Source organism: Jaculus jaculus, chromosome X (assembly GCF_020740685.1).
Source record: "Jaculus jaculus isolate mJacJac1 chromosome X, mJacJac1.mat.Y.cur, whole genome shotgun sequence".
Lineage (NCBI taxonomy): Eukaryota > Metazoa > Chordata > Mammalia > Rodentia > Dipodidae > Jaculus > Jaculus jaculus.
Genome location: NC_059125.1, coordinates 131414312 through 131432047, shown reverse-complemented (window position 1 = coordinate 131432047; position 17736 = coordinate 131414312). Strand labels below are relative to the sequence as shown.

Here is a 17736-nt window from a genome sequence, read left to right as displayed (position 1 = left end):
GGGGCACACACCTTTAATCCCTGCATTGGGAGGCAGAGGTAGGAGGACTGCTGTGAGTTGAAGACCACTCTGAGACTACATAGTGAATTCCAGGTCAGCCTGGGTTAGAGTAAGACCCTAACTCGAACCCCCCCCCCCCAAAAGAAGCAAGACTAGAAGGAACACAATGCCATTACTGTTAGCAAATAAGCTCCAATATATGCTTTTTACAAAAAAGACAACAAATATGAAATTTGAAACTCATTTATTGAATGTATAGTATATGCAAGAATACCAATAAAAGGAAACTAATACTACAAACTACAATTTTGAAAATAAAGCCAATATAACAGGAACAAAATATACATAACATGAGAGGAATGTTTGAATTTTGACCCATGATGCATTCCTTATCATTACAATTAACTTAAATGTCTGTTAGAACAAAACTATGCCTTGGTCTACCGTTAGTGCTTTTTTAAAAAAGCAGTAACATTCTAGAACACTTTTTATTTTGCTTCGAGATTCTCACATTTGTTCAAGTACATAGATTCTGATTCAATAGGAGATCTACAGGCCGTATTGTTCTGCTAATATCTTGAACAGCATGTTCTTCTCAGCAAGTACTATCTGAAATTCTCAAATGGCTGGTCCTTGAAATAAAATTCATTTCAGTGTGGGTTTTTAATAAATTGAGATGAAAGTAAAACTCACCCCTCCCTCCTCCCCCAGGAACAAAGAGTTCTTATTAAAGTATAGAAACTCAAGTCTATCTTTCTACGCTAAAGAACATTTCTTACTAACATTTCTGGTAAGGCAATAAATGCTCCAGAATAATCTTCAATATACGCTTGCAAAGATTACACTGTTTAATATTAATAACAACAACAGAAAGAACAAAAAAAACAAAAAAAAAAACAACAAAGAAAGAACAAAGGAAAAGACACATCAAAATTTCAGGCTAAAATATGCATAAAAGACAGTAATGGCAGTATTTTTGAAAATGATGTAAATGTCATATACTTATCAAATAATGTCATGCTTATTCAAACTACAGTTAAGGACTTAAGAGATGTACAGTAAATACACTGCTGAGGTCTATTTGTCTAAATATTAATACCACAATGTAATTACTACCCAGAGGATGATGATGCTACTTGGGAACATAAGTACTGTACAATTTTTACATTGTAAGGCACTTTTACTCAGCGTATGGGGAAGACATGGATAAAGAATCAAAATAGAATGTCTAAAACTAAAGGTGATTTTTCATGTGACTTCAATTTACACTTCAATTTCAAATGAAGGATTATTTAGCCAACCACACCACAGTGAGAAAAAAAAAAAAAAAAAACAACAACAGGTAGTCAGCCACTTATCTAGCCAACCAAAAGATAAAGTGCTTTTCTGGTTGCTAGTGGCAGAGAAAGGGCTGAAGAAACCCCATACAAAGTCATACATTTTACTACATAACAAATCCATCAACTGACAGCTATAGTATTTAAAGTCCTTTATATAATTATTGACTGGCCATAATTACCCTTGGCACCTTCCATTTTTCCTAAAAAATCATTACAGTAGTTGTCCAAAAAAATGAAGGCGCTCTATTTCTCCATGGGTAAGTTCTATGGCACACAATGTAAAAATGACCTAGACACAGTGATTTAAAGATTCAAAAAATAATGTTTTTCAAGCTGTTATAAGGAAATAAAGTACAGATCCTTTGGGAAAAGTCACATAGCTTGGTAAACAAACATTTAGATCTGTCCTTGTACTTCAAGTCAGGATGAACTTTGAAAATTAGTCACATACACACCATGGCATATTGAGAGCAAAAAGAGGAGACATACAGGGCAATCCACTACTAAAGCTAGTTTCCTTCTAAAATAACAATAAAAGATGTTCAAAATAAAGCAAGCATTGAGTCCCTTGATTAAAGTGTAAATACACACTTGACAAACGTGATCTGAAGGGACTAGTAGTTTAAAAAATTCAGTCAATAAGCACAGTGTAATTTTCCACCTGTTACATTTAAAAACCTCTATTCTACCAGCTGCAGGAGATCTCAATGTACAGTCAAGTTAACATGTTATTTCTTATTTGCAAACATGATTCATTGTGGTAGGTTAACTAGTAATTCAGAAATCAGAATTCCTACCCTTTATATTGAGGTGCTATGGTAATATTAGGCATACCACAACTATGTTTTTTGGTTTTGCCATGAAGAAATATATAAATGTGCTTCAGCAGGTAAGTGAAAGAAAATATCACTAGCTGGAAATGCCAGTGTGAAAATCCTTTCTAAAAGGCTGGGTTCTTAGGCTTTCAGAAAACAATTCTGATGATCAACAAAACACTACCAAACCCTACCAGAAGAAAAGCAGGGCAGAAAAGCCTACTTAATACATAATCAAACCAATGATTGAAAATATTAAATAAAGTTTCTAAAATAGTGGTCACAAAATGAAAAATAAATACTGTTTTATGCAAAGACTGTTTTTTCCAACTCCATTAGCACATACATAAGACCTCCTTATATACTTTGGGCCAATATGTGAAGTGTTCCACACAACAGGGCACTTGAGAGGAACTAGTTTCAGACGTGGTGTCTAAAGTCCTTAGCAAGTTGGTAACCCCTTAAATCTCAAAGAGGTTTCATCTGCTGTTGCCAAATGTTGGTTTGATCTTGATAGGAAGGACTCGATCGTTTTGCCAGAAGCTCTTTGTGCGACACAGAAAGAGAAGAGGTGTACTGTCAAGAGAATTTTGGCATAAGCACTGGAGCTCATAGCTTATAATCACCAGTTGCCCGAGTCCATGCTGGTCAGTGAGAACAATTTTAACAGGAACCAAAGAAAAGCTTCAGCACATTTCTTGGAAGAGACTTTTAGCATGTGCTATCAAAGCCAAGAAAAAAGAAAAAAAAGAAGGCTCTCTTCATTTCTAGCCTCCATTGCTTGAGTGTGGAAAAAAAAATCCATAAATTACCAGGTGTTGCCACAGAGGCATGTTTGCATTGTAAAGTAAAATTTGCTTACAGTTTCCCTTGAGCATGAATCCACTAAACAAACTTAAACATTCTAAACAGTAGAACTTTGTTCAGTCCAGAAATATAGTTTACTTCATTCCAATGTCTGCTTTTAACTGTTGACACTATACACAGGGTTAATAGTGTTTCCATTGCTTCCCAGAAATTGCAAACTACAGCTATGTAATATCAACATGTCAAATTCGGCCATATAGTGAAGGCTCATAAAACAAACAAGATGTTTTTAGGCAGTTCAATGAAGGATCTAAGAGTTGGGCAGTAAAAAGTTACAAACCCTTTTTGATTTTAGAAAACAGTGAAAAATGTATAGTAGTTATGGATGTCTTATTCATTCCCAGTTTTCTAACTCTGTCCCATGAACCTGTTTAAAAGATGATAAAAAATGTAAAATATAATGCGTAGGGGGTATATAATCAACATGTAATTGAGGAGCGATAATATCTTATTGATTCAACATAACTACATTAGATATGGGTAGATAGCTTGCTTTAATTGTTACAAAATCAGCTAGTTGAAAAAATAAAAAATGAATTCAACTATGCAAATGTACATAATCCTCAGCATTCCAATAGCATGCTCAGAACTAAGCACAACGGGGCTAAACCCTTACTGCCTCTCATCACTTCACTATGTATTTACCAGTGTGTGCTGCATTGTGACCACAGAGCTCATGCATTTGCGTCCATACCTAGTTTCCATTAAGTTGCTGCTGAGTTAGTTGTTGCAGGTCAGCCTCTACTTTCCCCCGGCTTTTACTCTCTCGCTCTTCATCTTCTTCATCTCTCTCATCATTTCCACTATGATTTTTACAATATAGTCTATAATGGTGAAAGATAAAAAATCTATAAATATTTGTCACTGTTGGTGAATACAATTATGTTGTCATTAGCAGAGGAGGCTGGTGTCCATATGTAGAAAACATGGGTCTCCTCATGCACACTTATAAATGCCCCAAATTCAGGCCCATCTCTAGCCACAAGATAAGAAAGCATATTACCCACTGAGACAAAAGAAATTCATTTGAACTAAAACTTCCAGGTTAGGATGAAGTTAGCATCAAATAATTATTTTGCCAAAGGAAATTTAAGAGCAAGGTTTTGGGCCTACTCAATAATTCCAGACTTTTTGCAGGGCGTGGTGGCGCATGTCTTGCCTTTAATCCCAGCACTCGGGAGGCAGAGGTAGGAGGACTGCCATGAGTTCAAGGCCACCCTGAGACTACATAGTGAATTCCAGGTCAGCCTGGGCTACAGTGAGATCCTACCTTGAAAAAACTAGAAACAAAAACAAACAAAAATTTCCAGATTCTGGGGCTGGAGAGATGGCTTAGTGGTTAAGTGCTTGCTTGTGAAGCCTAAGGACCCCGGTTGGAGGCTTGATTCCCCAGGACCCACGTAAGCCGGTGGCACAAGCATCTGGAGTTAGTTTGCAGTGGCTGAAGGCCCTGGTGCACCCATAGGCCCCCCCCCCCCGCCTTTCTTTTTCTCTCTGTCCCTCTCAAATAAACAAATAAAAATAAATAATTTTTTAAAAAAAATACCAAAATTTGAGCTGGAGAGATGGCTTAGTAGTTAATACGCTTGCCTGTGAAGCCTAAGGACTCAGGTTCAATACTCCAGGGCCCATGTAAGCTAGATGCACATAGTGGCATATTAATCTGGAGTTTGTTTGCAGTAGATAGAAGCTCTGGCATGCACGTTTATTCTCTCTCTCTCTCCCCCACCCCCCATCTCTAAAAAATAAATTAAAAATATTTTATAAAAAAAACAATCTTGGGGCCGGAGGGGTTGCTTAGCGCTTAAGGCATTTGCCTACAAAGCCAAAGGACACAGGTTGAGTTCCCCAGGACCCACGTTAGCCAGATGCACGTGTCTGCAGTGTGTTTGCAGTGGCTGGAGGCCCTGGTGTGCCCATTCTCTCTCCTCTTTCTCTCTCCCCTTCTCTGTCAAATAAATAAGTAGATAAAATATTTTAAAAATGAGTTAAGAAAAAACCAAATTTCCCAGAGCTAGAGTGAAACCCTACCTCGAAAAATCAAAACCTCACCAGGTATGGCAGCTCCCATGGGAAGCTGACATAAGAGGGCTGCTGTGAGTTTCAGGTGGGTCTGAGCTACAGAGTGAGACCTTTTCTCAAAAAGAACAAATAACCAACAACAACAAAAAAGTACAAGAAACAAAAACAAAAAGAAAACCAACAACTTTCAGGTAGATAGATGAACTAATCAAATGTTATACAAAATTTGCAATCACTTTTTTTTTTTTTTTTTAAGGGAGGGTCTCACTCTAGTCCAAGCCGACCTGGAATTCACTATGTAGTCTCAGGGTGGCCTTGAACTCACGGCAATCTTCCTACCTCTGCCTCCTGAGTGCTGGGATTAAAGGTGTGTGCCACCAAGCTCAGCCCACAGTCACATTGAAAGAACTATATATTACTAATTTCTACTCTATTACAATGCTTTTATTTATTTTGGTTTGTTTTTAGAGGTAGGGTTTCATTCTAGCCCAGGCTGACCTGGAATTCTCTATGTAGTCTCAGGGTGACCTTGAACTCACGGAGATCCTCATACTTTTTTTTTAAAAAAATTTTTTTTGTTCATTTTTATTTATTTATTTGATAGTGACAGAGACAGAAAGAGGGAGAGAGAGAGGGGGGGAGAGAGAGAGAGAGAGAGAGAGAGAGAGAGAGAGAGAATGGGCACACCAGGGCTTCCAGCCACTGCAAACAAACTCCAGACGCATACGCCCCCTTGTGCATCTGGCTAACGTGGGTCCTGGAGAATCGAGCCTCGAACCAGAGTCCCTAGGCTTCACAGGCGAGTGCTTAACCACTAAGCCATCTCTCCAGCCCAATCCTCATACTTTTAAAGGGTGAGTTTTATGTTGTATCAATTTTACCTCAAGTTTTTTGGTTTTTCGAGGCAGGGTTTCACTCTAGCCCAGGCTGACCTGGAATTCACTATGTAGTCTCAGGGTGGCCTCGAACTCTACGCGATCCTCCTACCTCTGTCTCCCGAGTGCTGGGATTAAAGGCATGTGCCACCATGCCTGGCACATTCTGTTTTTTATTTTTTAATTTTTAACTTTATTTTTTTAACTTTATTTTTATTTGTTGATTTGAGAGAGAGAGAGAAGGGGGGGGGAGAGAAAGAGGGAGGGAGAGAGAGAATGGGCACGCCAGGGCCTCCAGCCACTGTAAACAAACTCCAGATGCATGTGCCCCTTGTGCATCTGGCTTACGTGGGTCTTGGAGAGTGGAACCGGGATCCTTTGGCTTTGCAGGCAAACGCCTTAACTGCTGAGCCATCTCTCCAACCCTTCTGTTACTTTCTTATGCTCCTTTCCTTTACCCTGCCCAGTCCCCGTCCCTGTTAGTGCCCATTTCAGTTTTTGGTTCTTTTTCTTTTTCTAGCTTCCGCATAGGAGAGAAAATGCAATCTTTAGCTTCATGGGACTGACTTATTTCATGTAACATGATGGTCTCTATTTTAACCCGTTTTCTTGCACTAATATAATTCTATTATGTACATGCCACATTTTCTTTAGCCTACTTTTATTGTGATAGTAGAGATTGAATCTAGAGTCTGCATGCTAGGCAAGCACTCTGCCACTGAACTATAGCCACAGCCCTTTGTTCACCTTTGAAATTTTGAGTCAGGGTCTCACTAAGTTGCCCAGGCAGGCCTCGAACTTGTCCTTTTGTCCTTTAGCCTGCTGAGTAGCTAGAATTACAGGCCTGCACTGCTAGGTCCAGCTACATTTTTCTAATAACAGAAATCACTTACATTATTTTTGTTCAAAACTTAATGAATTTTGAATATACACTGTATGTTTACAAAGTAAGTGTATATTTACCAAATAAAATGTTGGAACGGTATAATACAAAGAATCACTCCAGTTATTCCTTGCTAGTTTTTTAAAAAATATTCAAGAAGCAGATAGATAAAGAGAGAATAGGTATATCAGGGCCTTCAGCCACTGCAAACAAACTCCAGATGCATGTGCCACTTTGAGCATCTGGCTTACGTAGGTACTAAGGAATTGAACCTGGATTCTTTGGCTTTCCTGGCAAGTGCCTTAACTACTAAACCATCTCTTAAACCTTGCTAGTTTTAAGTAGAAAGCCTACCTATATGTTGGATAACTCTGGCCCATAATCCTAGCTACTCAGGAGGCTAAAGGGCAAAAGGACAAGTTCGAGGCCTGCCTGGACAACTTAGTGAGACCCTGGCTTAAAATTTCAAAGGTGAACAAAGGGCTGTGGGTATAGGTCAGTAACAGAGTGCTTGCCTAGCATGCACAAGGCCCTAGGTTCAATCCCAGCACTCAGGAGGCAGAGGCAGGAGGATCACCATGAGTTTGAGACCGTCCTGAGACTACATAGTGAATTCCAGGTCAGCCTGGCCTAGAGGGAGACCCTACCTTGAATTCCCCTCCCAAAAAAGAAATAAAGGAGATGAGCATAATCAATGTACACTGTATCTATGAATGGGAATGGCATAGGAAATGTCTTTTGTATAGTTAGTATACAGTAATAATAATAAAAAGAAAATGGTGGGGTGACTTGAACCTGGTTTTAGGTCAGTTATATTCTAGAACAAGAGTTAAAAATGTTCACTGGGGGGTTGGAGAGATGGCTAAGTGGTTAAGGTGCTTGCCTGCAAAGCCAAAGGACCTTGGTTCGATTCCCCAGAACCCATGTTAAGCCAGATGCACAAGGGGGCACATGCATCTGGAGTTTGTTTACAGGGCTGGAGGCCCTGGCGTGCCCATTCTCTCTCTCTCTACTTGCCTATTTCTGTACCCCTCTCTCTCAAATAAATAAATAAAAATAAAATATTAAAAGGAAATATATTTTCTATTTTAAAAAGTTCACTGGGGGGGGCTGGAAAGATGGCTTAGCGGTTAAGCGCTTGCCTGTGAAGCCTAAGGACCCTGGTTCGAGGCTCAATTCCCCAGCACCCACGTTAGCCAGATGCACAAGGGGGCGCATGCGTCTGGAGTTCGGTTGCAGTGGCTGGAAGCCCTGGCGCACCCATTCTCTCTCTCTCTCTCCCTGTATCTGTCTTTCTCTCTGTGTCTGTCGTTCTCAAATAAATAAATAAATAAATAAATAAAAAAAGTTCACTGGGTGCCCTCTTGTGGTCAGTAATGGTAGAGGATTGTATAGGAATCCATTTGTCACAGATGATTTAAAGTAGATTTAACATTTGACAAGAATAATGGCAGGCGTAGGATTGGGGTAAAGTAGCAATTCAATCTAGAAGAGTTTATTTTGTTGTTGTTTTGAGACAAGGTCTCCCACTAGTTTGGGTCGCCTAGGCTGGCCTCAAGCTTTTGGCTATCTTTCTAGTTGAGCACCCCATATGCTGGGATTCTAAGCGTATACCACCACACCCAGTTAAGACCCTGCTCAGAAGCAATGAAGTGTCCTTTTATATCTGTTTGACCCAAACTGTGTCTTGTGGATACCAATCACCAGTACTTACAGAAAGATAGGAAAGTGCACTAAGTATGAAAAAAATGTTTTTACGTGTGTGGCAATGAGCTCTTACCAATGAACTAATTGGTAAATCCAGAACGCTCTTTTAGGTTTTTGTTTGTTTCTTGTTTTTTTGTTTTTCAAGGTAGGGTTTTGCTTTAGTCCAGGCTGACCTGAAATGCACTATGTAGTCTTAGAGTGGCCTTGAACTCATGGCGTTCCTCCTATCTTTGCCTCCTGAGTGCTTGGATAAAAGGTGTGTACCACCACACTCAGCTTCTTTTTTTCTAATATTTTATTTATTTATTTCAGAAAGAAAGAGGCAGAGAGAGAGAAAGAATGAATATGGGTGTGCCAGGGCCTTCAGCCACTACACATAAACTCCAGATGCTTGCAGCACTTTGTGCAACTAGCTTTACGTGGGTACTGAGGAATCGATCCTGGGTCCTTTGGCTTTGCAGGCAAGCACCTTAACCGCTGAGCCATCTCCAGCCCCTTTGTTTTGTTTTGTTTTGTTTTGCATTGTTTGAGACAAGGTCTTATGAAGCTAAAGCCAGACTTGAGTTCCTGATCCTCCTGCCTTTACCTCCCACATGTGCCAGGATTGCAGGGGTGTACCAACATGCCCAACTTTCGATCTCATTTTGCTCACTATTTTCCTTCAAGTCTTAAAACATTGTCCGTCGCTTTCAAAGGTGTATGGAGTATCTGTACTTTTCGAATGCTGCACAACAGAAGTTCCTCATTTATTTTTAATAATTTATGACTTCAAATATTAAGAGAATCCTATGCAGAGCCATGCATGAAGCATTTTCCCCCAAACACAGTATGAATCTAATTAAACCTTTGAACCAACTTGCAGTTTATAGGAAATGTGAGAGAGAGAAGTAGAAACGCAAGCAAATAGAACAGACAAGTCGGGCATGTGGGACAGGGTCCTTCAGGTAGTGGGAAAAATGCAAGAGTGGAATGGAACGAGGCTTGCCTCATATTAAGAAACACTACTATCAAATGCACTGGGTGGATCTTGTTATGTACACATATTTGAACAAATGAAGCCTAAAATACAGTTGAGGAAATGTGTAAATGGACTGAGTGTGAGATCATATTAAGAAATAACTGGGGGGGTGTGGAAAGATGGCTCAGCAGTTAAGGCTCTTGTCTGCAAAGACTAAAGAGCCAGGTTCAATTCCCCAGCAATTATGTAGAGCCATATGTACGAGGTGGCAGGCACATGCGTGTGGAATTTGTTTGCCGTGGCTAGAGGCCCTGGCACAACCATTCTCTCTCTCTTGGTGAGTCAGCCTATCTGTCTCTCTATGTGCCTACAAATAAATAAATGGAAAAAACATTTCGAAAGAAATCACTGGGGACTGGAGCTGTAGCTTAGTTGGTAGAGTGCTAGCCTAGTGGTCATAAAGGCCCTGGGCTCACCTTAACCTCTCAGCCATCTCTCAGCCTGCCTTTTTAATCATAAACACAACCAGGGCTCAGAAAGGGTGACAAGGAAAGATTTATTTAGATGATAGGGAAATATGCTCCTAGAATTTTCACCCATTTGCATATCCCTTTCTCCTCAAACAACTTGCATTTGAATTCAATAATCTTTTGCATCTGACAGTGCAGGATGAGTTAAGAATTACATTTCAATATGAAAAATAAAAAGAATAATTCAAATTATCATGGATCTAAGCCCAAATATTTTTGTATAGAGATGGCCACTGAAACATGATGTGATTTTTTAAAAATTTATTTGAGAGAGGGAGAGAGAGAATGGGCGCACCAGGGCCTGTAGCCACTGCAAACAAACTCCAGATGTATGTCCCAACTTGTGCATCTGGCTAACGTGGATACTGGGAAATCGAGCCTCGAACCAGGATCCTTAAGCTTCACAAGTAAGTGCTTAACCGCTAAGCCATTTCTTTAGTCCCCCCGCCCTCTTTTTGAGGTAGGGTCTCGCTCTGGCCCAGACTGACCTGGAATTCACTATGTAGTCTCAGGGTGGCCTCCTCCTCCCTCTGCCTCCTGAGTGCTGGGATTAAATGCGCCACCATGGCCGACGGGCTGGGTGGGTGTGTCAGGATTTCATTTAGCCCATGTTGGCCCTAACTTGCTATGTAGCTGAGGATGACCTTGAGCTTTGGTTCCTCCCTCTTCCTCTTCCTGAGTGCTAGGATTATAGATGTGTGCCACCATACCTAAATTTACGTGGCGTTAAGGACTGAATCCAGAGCTTTGTGCACGTGAGGCAAGCACTCTACCAACTGAGCCTACATCCCCCAGCTTTGAAATATGAGTGATACCTAAAAAGCAAAGCAATCTACATGTCCTAAAAAAAGAATGCCTTGCCAGAGTGGGAAAAGACCCTTCTTATTTTTATTACTGTCTTTAATCGCTTTGAGTGCACACTTTTTAAAAAATCCCTTTTCTCAGCATGGCTCAGGGAATTTTCAGAAGAGAGGGCGGAAAGAATGTTAGAGCCACAAGTTGGGACATTCTGCACAGACATTGCCTCTCCCCCATAATGCATGACCCACAATCCCTATGGGGTTGGCCTGTATCCCCAACAAAGAAGGCCTCTTCAGAAAAGGGGCAGGGAGGAGGGAAAGGAGGGTACCAACATGTGTTGTTTACATACTAAATATGTCCATATCTAATAATAAAAATAAATAAAGAATAAAATAAAAATCCCTTTTTGTGTTTTTATTTTATTTATTTTTTATTTTGTTTTTTCAAAGTAAGGTCTCACTCTGGCCCAGGCTGACCTGGAGTTCTCTGTATAGTCTCAGGTGGCCTTGAGCTCACAGCAATCTTCCTACCTCTGCCTCCTGAGTGCTGGGATTAAAGGCATGTGTCATCATACCCAGCTTCATTATTTTAAAATATACATACATACATACTTATATTTGACAAGAGAGAGGATGGGCGTGCCAGGGCCTCTAGCCAGTGCGAATGAATGCCAGACACATGCACCCCCTTATGCGTCTAGCTAACGTGGATCGTGGGTACTTTGGCTTTGCAGGCAAACACCTTATCGGCTAAGCCATCCCTCCAGCACCCCCCCTTTTATTTTAGCTAAGATCCACGTTTGTTTTCATGGGCTCCTGGGCTCCACATGGTGTTTCTTCCTTCTCCCCAGTTTATCTTCCCTTCCTCAGCCCTCAAGTGTTCCGTTTCCCACATCTTTGTGATATCTGAATAAAATGTGGTGTTTTAAAAATTAAAAACAAGGGCTGGAGAAATGACTTAGTGGTTAAGGCACTTGCCTGCAAAGTCCAAGGACCCAGGTTCGGTTCCCCAGGACCCACGTAAAGCCAGATGTACATGGTAGCACAGGCATCTGGAGGCCCTGACACACTCCTTCTCTGTCTATCTGCCTCTCTCAAATAAATAAATCAAATATTAAAAACTAAAAACAAAATACCAAACAAAAAATGTAACCAACAAGTGATTTACCTATGCAATGGAACACTATGCAACCAGTAGAACAAATGTGATATGTCAAAAACAGATTATAAAACAACACACACGCACACGCACACGCACACGCACACACACCTTACTTTTTTTTTTCCGAGGCAGAGGCAGGGTTTCACTCTTACTCAGGCTGACCTGGAATTCACTATGTAGTCTCAGGGTGGCCTCGAACTCACTGTGATCCTCCTACCTCTGCCTCCTGAGTGCTGGGATTAAAGGCATGCACCACCACGCCCGGCTTACACCTTATTTTTAAATCTACTTATTCATCGGTGGTGGTGGGGATTGACATATAAAAGAGTTTGAGCAGAAGTACCTTGTAGGGGTGAATAATGCTATATCCAGAAGCCAGAGATTGTTTAAAAAAAAAAAACATTTTGGGCTGGAGAGATGGCTTAGCGGTTAGGCACTTGCCTGTAAAGCCTAAGGGCCTCGGTTCGAGGCTTGGTTCCCCAGGACCTATGTTAGCCAGATGGATAAGGGGGCACACGCATCTGGAGTTCGTTTGCAGTGGCTGGAGGTCCTGTCACACCCATCCTCTCTCTCTCTGTCTCTTTCTCTCTCTGTCACTCTCAAATAAATAAATAAATAAATAAATAAACAAAACAAAATGAACATTCTGATGCCAGGAATGAGATATCTTCCATTGTGTTGTTGGTCAGAGAGGCCCTTGATGTCATCCAAACAATACAGGATATTGCGAATGCTCTTGGCTGTGCACCATAACTAAATGGTAAAACCTTACTGTTGAGGCCACAACATGCTTGGATGGCAGTTCACTGAGAAATCAAGCTGAAGCTGAGTTGTTGACTGTCATGCTTCAAAGACCTATGTAGCCTGCTGGCGGGGAATAACCATCAATGGTTTTTAACCAACAGTGGACCTTGCAAACTTTATGGCTGGCCAACCAAGACAAATGTGCCAACTGATGCAATGGCATGTCTCTTATGCACGAAACCAACCACTCTCTGATTGGACCCAAGATCTTGTCCATGGGAGGGAATACATGCCTGGTATTGAAAATCTAATCAAAGCCTATAGATGGGGAGGTCATAAGATGTAGGGGAGTAAAGTAATGACTATTGTCTGGCTAAATGCATGTATTTTGCCCACCAAACTGTCCTCTAAACATTTATGTTTATACCATATAAATGCTACTCTCATTTTTAGTTAGAGAAGCGTCTCTTCTCAGATGGTGATGACTACTTGGGAGACTCAAAACTCATCAAAGTGCTGAGGATACAGTGGAATGCTCAGCCCTAGGTGAGACATTTCTATCAAATCTTCCAAGGCTCAGGGACCACTGAAGATCAGGTGGCAGGAAGAATGTAAGCACAAAGGAATAGAAGTGCTTTGCAATATTGTTTTCTGACACAAACTAGCCATGGCATTCCTAACTTCACAGTTGCTGATGCTAACTATACTACACCTGCATGATAGGTTAAAAATGATGACATCAAAATAGAAAAGGGGCCCAGTGTGGTGGCACATGCCTTTAACCCCAGCACTTGGGAAGCAGAGGTAGAAGATCACCATGAATTTGAGGCCAGCCTAGAACTAGAGTGAGATCCAGGTCAGCCTGAGCTAAGAATGAGACCCTACCTTAAAAAAAAATAAAAATAAAAAAAGAACAGTCACTAAATGGAAAGAAGGAAATCTGTGGAATCTGTGCATAGGAAGATAAGGGAAGAGGACAAAAGAGGGTAATGGGAAGGGATTATGTTCATAGTATATTATGTATATGTATGGAGATTGTCAATAAGAAGTTTATTTTGAATCTTGCTTTTATGATGATATACATGTATGGAATCACATAAATATTTAGAAGAAAATATCCCCAAATATTTAATTTATTTGCAAGCAGAGAACATGAAGAGAGAGAGAGAGAGAGAGAGAGAGAGAGAGAGAGAGAGAGAAAATGGGCACACCAGTGCCTCTTGCCACTGCAAATGAACTCCATATGCATATGCTACTTTGTGGATATGGCTTTACATAGGTACTGGGGAATTGAACTCAGGTTGTCAAGACTTTGTAAGCAAGCTCCTTTAACCACTGAGCTCTCTCTCCAGTCCCCCAAAGATTTTAAACTGTGAAGTCATCTCTGGTGGCAGAATTAAAGTTCATGTTAACTTTTTTTTCTTATCTAATTTTCCATTTTTTCCAAAATGAAAATGGATCATTGTAATAAAAATATCTAAATACATTTAGAATTTAAAGGCAGAAACTCTACATAATTAGATTTTGGATGTTTACTGATTTGTTTATTTATGAGAGGGGAGAGAGAGAGAAAGAATATGGGCGCACCAGGGCTTCTAGCCACTGCAATTGAACTCCAGATACATGCGCCACCTTGTGCATCTGGCTTATGTGAGTTCTGGGGAATTGAACCTGAATCCTTAGGCTTCATGGGCTAATGCCTTCAGTGCTAAGCCATCTCTCCAGCCCATGGTTTTGGATATTTAAAATGGGCTTATTATCTTAAACTGTTAATGGATACTTGAATAATAATGTGCTACTCATGAAAACATTCAAATAGCACAGAATCATATAATGGAAAACATAAAACTTTCTCTTTTTCCAACCCATTCAATTAAATGATAGCAACAACTTGTAGAATGTGTTTTTAGAAATCTTCCTGCATGTACAGAAAGATATACATACATATGTGGAAGGACATCTCAAGAAGAGGGAGGGAACAAGGCAGCAGAGATTGCTCAGCAGTTAAAGGCACTTTATTTTTATTTTATTTCATTTTTATTTTTGTTTTTCAAGGTAGGGTTTCTCACTAGTCCAGGCTGACCTGGAATTCACTATGTAGTCTCAGGGTGGCCTCAAACTCATGGCGATCCTCCTACCTCTGCCTCCCGAGTGCTGGGGTTAAAGGCGTGTGCCACCACACTAGGCTTATAATTTTAATTTTTTTTTTCTGATGTAGAGTCTCACTCTAGCTCAGGCTGACCTGGAATTCACTATGTAGTCTCAGGGTGGCCTCAAACACATGGCAATCCTCCTACCTCTGCCTCCTGAGTGCTGGGATTAAAGGCGTGTGCCACCATGCCCAGCTATAATTTTAAATTGTTATTTATTTATTTGCAAGCAGAGAGACAGACAGACAGAATGGGCACACCATGGATGAACTCCAGATACATGTGCCACTCCGTGCATCTGGCTTTAGGTGGGTACTGGGGAAACGAACTTGGGTCACTAGGCTTTCCAGGCAAGAGCCTTAACCACTTAACCATTAAGCCATCTCCCCAGCTCCCTTTCCTTTTTTTGAGATAGGGTCTTACTCTAGCTCAGGCTAACCTGGAATTCACTCTGTATGCTCAAGGTGGCCTTGAACTCACAGCGATCTTCCTACCTCTGCCTCCTGAGTACTGGGATTAAAGGCATGCACCACTATGCCAGGCCCCTCTTTCTTTTTTCTTTAATATTTTATTTATTTGACAGAGAAAGAGGGAGAGAGGGAGAGAGAATGGGTGTGCCAGGGCCTCCAGCCACTGCAAATGAGCTCCAGATGTGTGCATCTGGCTAACGTGGATCCTGGGTCCTTTGGCTTTGCAGGCGAACACCTTAATCACTAGGCTATCCCTTCACCCCCCTTTCTTTTTTAAAAAAAAATATTTATTTATTTGAGAGAGGAAAGTACAGTACGGGTGCACTAAAGCCTCCCGCCATTACAAATCATCCCCAGATGCATGCACTACTTTGTCCATCTGGATTGACGTGGACACTTGGGGAGGTGAACTCAGGCCAATAGGTATTGCAAGCAAATGTCTTTAACCATTGAGTTATCTCCCCCGCCCCATTTATCTTTCTTTTTATAGTGCTAGAAATTGAAAAGAGGTCCTTCTGAATATTAGTCAAGTATTCTACCACCGAGTTAATACTTCACCCCATCTTTCTCTTTTTGTTTCAAGAGATGAAGGCGTCTAGAAGCACGCCGAAGGACATGTGGGGAGTTGGTACCTGTGTCTCATTCTCTATGTGAATGAATGCGTATTTACGCTAATAGTTCTTTCTGGTATGGATAAGCATGAGGTTCACCCAAGAGGCATCAAAATACAGGGTTTGGATCTCCTCAGTATTTGCTACAATTTGTAAAATACAGGTTCTCTAACCAAGAGCATGGATCCATGGGGATAAACAGACATTTAGAAGACTTTGATGGGCATTACCTCTACTTTTGGACAAAGAACAGTGGAAGCTTCCCTCTCAGGTTTACAACGTTCCACGCCATAGGCTCTGACTTGGTTTTCAGTACTAGGCATGCATTACCTTCCTACTAAGCGGGCCTCATACCCAACCAGAGTAGCTGATTATCCCCATACTATCTGTGCCGCTATTGCACTGGTAAGTTCATCTTGCCTTGTTGGTTGATTTTGTAACTTGCAGGATCCACTGTTGTTCATGCTCTTGGTGATTTTTATCCCCCAGCAGCTCACATAGCACTTTCCAGCACTATCAGAGCTAGTAGCTAGGAATTGGCTTCCATCTTAATTCCAGCAAGATCTCTCCAATGTCCTGTGGTGTCTTCAGCAATAGGGTCTTACCAGTTAGTTCTGGTAATGAATCAAATATTTTGGCAATAGCCTATGTTATTTTGGGGTCCAAGGTCCATCAGAATGACAAGAAAAGTAACCTGCCTAGCATGAGACAAGTCATTTCTATCATATCTTCCAGGGCCCAGGCAACATTATAGAGACAATGGATTGAATAGGAGTGCTGCTCTCAGGGCGAGCCTGAGAACCTCCTCCTCCACGCAGATGGCACTGAGGAGACTCAAAACTCATCAAAGCAAAAATATTAGAGGCTGCTGAGAGCTCAACACTAAAAGAGACTTATAACATGTCCAAGGCTCAATAAACAATGGAGAAGAGAGGAATTAAATAAAGTAAGAACCACAGGATGGAAAGGTGCACTCTGGGGCATTGCCCCTCCCCACAGAAAGTGATTACGGATAATCTCCCTGAGGAGGGTCCTCAGTGGAATGGGGACAGAGGAGAGGAGGCATAAGAGTTTAACTTGATGGGAATATAACCAAATTGCTGTATCTTCATATATTAAATTCTTCAATAAAGAAACAAAGGGTTTGGACCTCAATCCAGATCTACCATGTTTTGGCAGAGGGATGGACAATTTTTATTTTAGTTTATTTATTTATTTGTGGTGGGGGGCACAGATAGAAAGAAAGAATGGGTGTAGCAGGCCCTCTAGCCACTGCAAACAAACTACAGATGCATGTGCCACCTTGTGTATCTGGCTTATGTGGATACTGGGGAATCTAACCTGGGTCCTTAGACTTTGCAGGCAAGAACCTTCATCACTAAGCCATCTCTCCAGGCCAGGAATAGACATCATTAAAGATGGCCCAATCAGCCTCTGGCGATTCTGAGGTTCAATCACAAATTAAGGAGTAATGCTTCCCTACTACTTCCACATGGAATAAGCTATTTGCAATGTTATTCTAAACACCCTATGATGACTCCTACCTTGCCAAGAGTGGCCATGTTACACTACTCTAATACTCCAAGATGAATGCCACTACCGAATGTCTTCTTATCATCTAGCAGGAAGGTGATGATAGAATTTTCTTTATTAGTTATAACAGATCACATTTCTATTATCTGATTATAGAGCTGGGCTTGATTGACTAATATTTCATTCTGATAATAAATTATTTATATCTATATCTATCTATCTATTACTTATATCAATATATTTACAAAAGTAAGACAAGTGGCCATCAT

The 17736-nt window shown here is 40.8% G+C and overlaps 1 protein-coding gene across 5 annotated transcripts in view; it reads right to left on the bottom strand.

The window, feature by feature from the left end:
- Nucleotides 1–925: 925 nt before the first annotated feature.
- Nucleotides 926–17736, bottom strand: part of Phf6 (PHD finger protein 6) — a 74385-nt gene continuing 57574 nt past the window's right edge. For 4 of the 5 annotated variants that reach the window (XM_045140912.1, XM_045140911.1, XM_004653984.2 and 1 more), the window contains 2 exons: nucleotides 3717–3846; nucleotides 926–3389 (listed from right to left, as the gene is read on the bottom strand). In XM_045140912.1, the coding sequence (XP_044996847.1) occupies nucleotides 3717–3846 (130 nt within the window). In that variant the 3' untranslated portion in view covers nucleotides 926–3389. The remainder of the gene's footprint in view (nucleotides 3390–3716; nucleotides 3847–17736) is intronic. The other variant, XM_045140913.1, reaches the window with a different exon arrangement.